Raw genomic sequence first — 7,867 nt, forward strand, 5'->3', positions numbered from 1 at the left:
TCTTGCGCAATAAAATGGATGTGATATTGTAATTTTTATCTTGTTCGTGTTAATGAGAACGCCGTCATCTTGAGAGCACACGCGCGGTTGAGAACCATTGATAATTTTATCGAACCAATACTTGCCAATGTACTCGTTGTGATTGATAGTATCGATGTTCGCAATAGCTGTTATCAATCTCGCGTACACTTCTTTGATTTTACAGTTCCAGGAATACAATTCTCTGTTTACATTTTTCTTCGCGATTTTTTATACAAATTTACAAAGACCGTAGACAAGGATGGATTGCACTTTTCAATTGGTGCGAGAAAAAATGAAATATTAAATTTGATACACGTTGGAAAAAACGTAGTTTGCACTAATTGTATACTAATCGTGCGAATTAATTCATCCATAGGTATCGCTAATTTGAAGCATTATGCTGACACAGAAAATAGAGAAGCAAATTCCAATCTGTCCACAGTACTGAAAACTGCAACGAAAGAGTTCGAAATTCCGAGAAGTAAGCAATTTTTGCCTCACCAACAACGTATGCTAAGATAAAAAATAATTTGAAAAGCATATAATTAAATACACGCGTATGCTATGATTCCAATAAATGATAACGTAGAATACTTGTGTATCTACCATATTGTTACTTTTTCCTGAAAAATTATTTCATATCTCATGTTATCTGTTACTCTACTGCTCTTAAACCTCAATTACAAAGATAATCTTTTTAATTATCCTGTTCGAAATTTTTATGCTGTAATCATTGACTGATTAAAGTCTTTGAGGCTTGGGACTATCGACCTAACAAAGGAGAAAATAATCTGAAACTAGAAAAATGGCGGAGGGAGAAGGACTTAAAATGAAATAAAGAGCCTGCTATAATCCCTATCTGACAATAATAAAAATATTCTAACCTAACCTCTATATTGTCAAACTGACTGATTACACAAATCCATTTGGTCCAAATAAAAGCATAGACTCAATTTCGATTGCTGTTCTTCGTATTTAATATTCCTGAAATCTTATATAAAAATCTCACATAAAAATAAAAAAAATATTCCGACCTCAACATTGCAAAGTTGATTTAGTAATTAAAGTCATAAAGTTCTACCGACTAGTATTTGATATGTCAACAGGTTAGTTTGATATATCAATAGGTTAGTTTGATATATGGACATAAGTTAGTTTGATATATCAACGTAGGTTACTCTCTTTCTTACATCAATAAATCACGTTAAATTTACTTTAAACTTGTCTAGGTTAGGTCAGAAGTTAGTTAAAAATTATTTCTATCTCCATTTTTATATCCACAGTTTTTGACTTGTTGTTTATTTTTATGTTGATATATGAAATAAGCACCGTCTTATCTATGATTCCTCATATTTTAATGTTCTTAAATTCGATTCGTCGAACATAACGATTTAAACCATCATTTCTTTTTTCTGTTTTCAACAGTTCGTCTGGTATCGCGTTACCCTCGTCAAGACAACCAACGAGGCGAATTATCCACTCGAAAGAGGACGCGCGATTGCATTAGAGACAATAAACACGCGACGATCGTTTACAAGCGGTCATGATTGGCGGTTTCTTTTTGCTACCGTTCGTGAATTATTACTGACACGAAACGCAATATCATTTCGCGCCTTACTTTATACCAAATTTAACCTAAACCCTCTATATCCAATGTAGGACAAATAATTTTATTTAAATTTCAGTCTTTCGTAAACAAATATTTCAAATATTTCACGTGGAAACCTATTAGATATTGTAATAGAAATATTAATAAGTAGCTGTGAATTTTCTTGGATTTTTTTTAAAGCCTGAGATAGGTTAGAAACACGATCTGAATCCTAAACGTTCCATGTTGCACATGGTGTTAGCAAAAAGAAAAGCTTGCACACGGAGGGTTAAAATGCTATTTTCCTCTTAGTAAAGCCCACGTTTTACTTGCATTGTTTATCGTTTCGTAACAACGTCCACGTACAAGCAAATAACCACGCACATGCCAGCGATAAAGAACCGGCGCGCAGCTAACGTCAAACTTCAAACTACATTGTAGAAACCTGAAAACTGTTACTCATCGACAAACTTAAGGAACGATATCGAAGCCATAGAATTAAAAGAACACGATCATCCATATTCTCTATTGTTTTATGTCAACTTAAAACGTATATATCTCTACAATCTATCAAAGTACATATATTGGCGTCACTATAGTCAGATATCAGACATCATCACACATCAAACACAGATAAAACACAGTACACACGCGTATACACAGATTATGTACCTATATATACATTTGTATAATATATATAGCTCTGAAACATGTGCGCTGGTGATTATGAATGTAGTCTAGTCTATATATTGTTGGAAATGTTTAACTTTTACGTTTAAATATAAAATGTATCTTTTTGTTATGGAACAAAATATTTTATAAAATACTGATCTTTGTATTTTGAATCTTTCCCGTGAATATAAATTTTGTAAGTAACTTGTAAGAAATCTCAAATATCTCAGACTATTTTCAAAATCAATGATGTATCTTACACGTGACTTACAAAAACAGAATCAAAAGAATTTTATTTACGAAAATGAATTGGGAAGAACCATATTCATTATTCATTTTATAATTGCAGTTGAATGCAACAAATCTTCGTGAATCATTTTAATATTCTTCTTTCTCTGAACTATTACCTGATAACACATACCAGAATAATAATTACTTCCTATTTAACAAATCATAAATTTACCAGGGAAAGATAACCTGGATCCTTATCAAAATTAGTATAAACTGCGCTATATCTATTCTGCAAAAATACTGTCCTATTACTATAGGACCACATGAAACGATCTAAAAGATAAATTCAATTCTTTCAAACTTCTAACTTAGACGAGTTTCATGATCACCAGAGAACATACAAAGGAATAGACACATCAAAGAAAATAAACTCACCGAAAAAGTCCTCCCAGCTAACGGATCCATCCGAATCCACGGCGTTGGCAGCCGTGGTCTCCGCGTCCGCCTCGCTGTCCATCTCGTCGCATCAAATCCTACGATTTTTCCCGCAAACAGTCGCACAACCGACGATTCTTTCTCGTTGTCACTGGTCCATGAAATTTTGCACAACCACAGAATGGTCTTTACTGCCGTCACCGACGTTGCTCTTAATATCGAATCGTCTAACACACGTCACATATCTCATGTGCGCGCCACCGATTTATTTGGCGCGTTGGAAATTCATCAAAAGGGCAATGCAACGGCGAGGAAGGGCAAGTACATGGATCGATTATTTGAGACGAGTTAATTGAAATGACGGAAAGAAGAAGTAAAACGACATCCCTTTAGCACGCGGTCGCGAGACGGACTGAGAGAGCGGCAGCCTTCGACCCGAGCCGACCGACCGTGCCGGCAAGTCAACGAATCGGCAAACAGCCGCCACCAACCCATACACTAAACCGTTCGTTCGCTCTCTGCTCAAGCGTTCCTCCGCTCTGCTCGCCAGCGAGTCGCTCAATGCAACGACTGTCCTCTCGACGGAGGCGAACGCCGTTCATGTATACGCTAGTGCCGAGTTTACTGGCCACGATTTCGTCTCCGTTCCTGGCCGCTGTTATCCCCGCTGGATGCTGCAAATGAATTCATAGAATTAGCTTCTGGTATTGGATATAATATAATATAAGGTATTTTGTAATTATATGAATTTTGTGCACTTTTGCACCTTCAGATCTCCCATAAATACATAAGGATCTACAACCTAGCTACAGGAATCTTTTTTTCCTTTTTAGTAGAGTTTTATAGAAAATTTGTTTTCTTGGAAACCGAGATTGCTTTAATTTTTTATAATATACTCCCACTTTAATATTTGTGTAGTGTACATCCTAATAAATAACTGTTTTTTGTTTCAATAGACCAGTAATGCGTGATAAATATGCATATCTGACTTGCATTCATTGAAGAAGAGAAATAATAGATACTTGAGATTTCTAAGAAATACACATACCTCCCTCGATTACTGGCCAGATAAAGTGGTAACTCGTGGTCAGTTAACGAGGCACTGCTGTAAATCGCCGTACGTCGGCCGGTCATTGAATTAGGAGCATCGAATATGTATTTTTAACCCTTCACGCTGCGCCGCCGTCCGCCTGCCTTGGCATCGCTGGTGCTGCTTCTTGTTGCGCCTTTTTCCGGCGTTCCCGCGCCGTTTGTGTGTGACTTTTAGGATGGTACGTAACTGGAAATATTGGGAAACAGTTTCATGTTTATTTGGAATTGTGTGGTTCGAACGGGAAGTAAAGCCTTCAACGATGACTCGATTGAGCTATCGTTGAAGACGAATTGGCCAACTCTATTTTCTTAACCTCTTAATTTCTGAATTTTGGTCACTAGGGGTTTCTTGTGTTTACATAGTGTGAATCATCTGATTATTCTACTTGATAAAAAACTGTGAAATCGTACAAGTGAATCTTATAATCTAGAAATAACAAATGTTATTAACAGACTTGTTACCAGTAAGCATCAGAATCTATTAATACCAATAACGTGTAATTTGACTTGTAGAATTATTATTAACTATAAAACTAATAAAATTAGTATAAGTTAGGTTGTATAGAATTTTATATTTAATTTCTCAATAACTGAACAATTAATTTCAATGAAATTTGGCTTCCCTGTAGCTGAATTACTTTTATAACAATTATGATTTTATCCAAATATCGTTTTTGTTATCCGTTGTAAATTCAAATCTGTATACTATCAAATTTAACTAAACATTTGAATAAAACGATTATATTTATTCGTTATGTTTTATGAATTTTTGTCATAACCTATATCAAATTAGGATATCTTTCATCGCAGTGTTGGAAATGGAAGAAAAACCGCCAAATCCTATGAACAATATGGCGGCCTAATCGCTTAAATTTTGGTTACCAATGATTTTTTGAATAATTTATTAAAACAAACGAAATTATAGAGATAATCTAACGTCTAAATGTTTAATCGTTGCATAATGTAGCTATGTGATTAGTATTTTGAAAAGTTTCATTGGTAATAAATATCTTTCATCTAATATCCTTATGGAGTCTTCGAAGACTTTTCTTGATTATATAAAATGAATTAATTTATAAACATAGAAGCTATCAAACATACTGCAAACATCCATATAGTATACATATATAATTGCTTAAGAACTGTTACCTGTAATCTGCATTATTTTCGGTTAAGTAAGTAGTTATGCTGGATCGCGAATAAACTCGACCGCGGTACGAAACATTCGAATAACAGACGTATATGGACTAACAGTATATGGGCATTCCCCCCACTTACCTTAAATTCTATTCCCCTACTCTCTGTTTTCGTCAAATACGCATGCGCGCGAGGAATAATTATAAAATGTTAACGCGACGCTCGTAATTTAAAAATATTATAAATATATGTCCACATATAATTCTATATCTCATGATATTGACTAAATACTTTCTTTATTAATGAATTAGAACATCAATTAACATATTGGGTACTATTTTTAGGATATAAAAATTCCATCGTATGTTATGATTAGGCTGCGGATTTTTATGCAAATTTCTATTTTTATGAATACATGTACAGAAGTAAAATTTAAATAGAGATTCGTTTAACCTATTAAAAATTATGCCGAGTGTTCTACTTTGGAGATTTTACATATTTTTGCATATTACATTCGTTCTATGCATTTCTGCACCTTTAAATTTCCCACGAATGCATAAAATTCTGCGGTATAGTATTATTATACGAATGTATGTGAATGGTAACCTTTTTAGTGTTTTCATTTTAATATGTTGCGTGATTACATGTATATATGTATGTATACTCTATATACTATATATGTATATATATATATATGTATGTATATATATATGATTATATGTATATATGTATATATACATATGCATGCGCGTATTTACTTTTGCACAAGTGTACCTTCGTTACCGATTGTACAGAAATCCTTTTACCATAAGGGACTTTACAAAAACTTCCGCGAGACAACATGTGGCGCAACGATCTCAAGCACCGAATTAAATCACACCTTTTTAAATAGAACATTTCTTCCCCTTTCTCGCGTGAAATTTGATTTGAAGCTAGAGGAAGATAATTTCCTCTATTTAATTTTTTTAAATAAAATAAATTATATATAAAGCGTAAGCTATTTACTTCCAAGTAAAGGAGCCGTTCTATATTCAAATTAGACAATCGTCGAAATTCTCGAATCTTGAACTTCCAAAAATACTTCGAAGGATATTGACTTTCAGTTTCCACGGGTAGTTTTCGAATACAAGCAGTATCGATCTTGAATTTTTTAACTCAGGTCACAAATTTTAACCTTCCAAGATCAGAGGTTCGTGTCCTTTATATTCCAAGGTCAACGCACGACAACGTCGAAGTCTCAAAGTCAAAATGAAAACTCCAACTTTACTAAATGCAGCGAAAAGACAAGAAGCTAATTTAAAGTCTTTAACAATGGACTAATACTGTGTCTAAACTTAAAATACCTGAATTCCTCCAACATTATCGATATCATAGTATTAAAAGTACAGGTGTAAAAGCTTTTTATGACTCAGAATCGACGCGATAATCGCCCATAGATCTTCAAGTGTCATATCCATGGATTTATTAGAAAAAGATATCGTAAACTTTTTACAAGTTTTAAACTGCAAATCAAAGAAAGAACTTTTTTAATACTCATGAAGATTTTTTTAATGGATTTGAAGTTCAAGGTCACGATAGCTGAGGACGTTAGCACGAAGATCGTATTCTAATGAAAGCGTGCTGCCATGCCACAGGGGCGAAAGACCCTCGATATCGATTTTCAAGGACACTTGTCCAGTATATCCACGAAATTACTATCCGCGCATGTATATTGGTCGATTTATTTCGCCTAAGTTGACGAAGTAACTTTTTTTTCTGCGTAATATATGTATAATGCGTAACATTTCAAATTTCTGATTTGTTTCTGCATTTTCAGATAACGAGGCATTGAATAATTCAGAAATAACCGCATAATTAGATCGCATTTACATAATGTAGAACAATTGCTTGCGGCACACAGCAAATTTTGAATATTTTCCTAATTAATTTTGCAATTTTTTCTTTCTTTCGTACGCAATGTGCTTCGAAAGAGATTGAAAGACCTGCTTACCTTTTACACGCACCTATATGTGCAACTATTTTATCTACGATATATTCTAGTAAATATCGTAAAAATCAACAGCAAGAAGGTTATTATCATTCTGTTACCAACAACGAATAACATAGGAAATAATGAGAACAATTATTCTATACATAAAAATCACTGAGATTGAGGAAATTCAGTAATTAACGAGGTATATGATACTATAATATATGATAATAAAATATTCTACATACATGTAATTTTATTATTAATCTTCCTATATAACCGATTTAAATATTATTTTATTTTGAGGAAATATAGCAATAATCAGTAACAACAACAAAACACTACCTGTATATTAGTAATGTATAATATTTTCCTTAGACTAACACCTAATTGTACATGTTCTTTATGCATGTACTCTCATTATTACCTACCTATACTGCACAAAATTCCAATTACGTTATTCCACCTTCATTTGAATATCAAACCCAATAATCGCATTACGGATGAATTATCTGTTGCCGTCAGGATAACACGCTACTAAAATACACATAATACTATAACACAGTTCTAAAGGAACAAAAGGAGACCCTAAGAAAAGTCTGTGGTGCAACAACTGTGCCAACGTCATATTTATGCCAAAATAAGTTAAATCCGGTACTGAGCTTCTAACTAGAAACTCTATCTAGAAACGATTATAATGGCATTTGCACGTGCGAGTGTCA

General features: G+C 33.7%; 1 protein-coding gene and 1 long non-coding RNA gene across 6 annotated transcripts in view; one reads left to right on the top strand and one right to left on the bottom strand.

Moving 5' to 3' along the window:
* The window catches only part of LOC117232852 (pleckstrin homology domain-containing family G member 3), a 94,184-nt gene extending 90,056 nt beyond the window's left edge, over positions 1-4,128 (bottom strand). For all 5 annotated transcript variants that reach the window (XR_004493204.1, XM_033492557.1, XM_033492554.1 and 2 more), the window contains exons 1-2: positions 3,996-4,128; positions 2,948-3,621 (exon numbers count right to left, since the gene is read on the bottom strand). Coding sequence is in view for 4 of the 5 variants with exons in the window: in XM_033492557.1 (XP_033348448.1) it covers positions 2,948-3,029 (82 nt within the window). In the remaining variant the exon portion in view is untranslated. The remainder of the gene's footprint in view (positions 1-2,947; positions 3,622-3,995) is intronic.
* LOC117232861 lies at positions 4,112-7,344 on the top strand. Its single transcript, XR_004493209.1, has 3 exons — positions 4,112-4,218; positions 6,739-6,918; positions 6,993-7,344. It is a non-coding gene; the product is annotated as an uncharacterized LOC117232861 (long non-coding RNA).
* The last annotated feature ends 523 nt before the right edge of the window (positions 7,345-7,867 follow it).

Source organism: Bombus vosnesenskii, unplaced genomic scaffold (genome assembly GCF_011952255.1).
Source record: "Bombus vosnesenskii isolate JDL3184/JDL3185 unplaced genomic scaffold, Bvos_JDL3184-5_v1.1 scf7180000013293, whole genome shotgun sequence".
NCBI lineage: Eukaryota > Metazoa > Arthropoda > Insecta > Hymenoptera > Apidae > Bombus > Bombus vosnesenskii.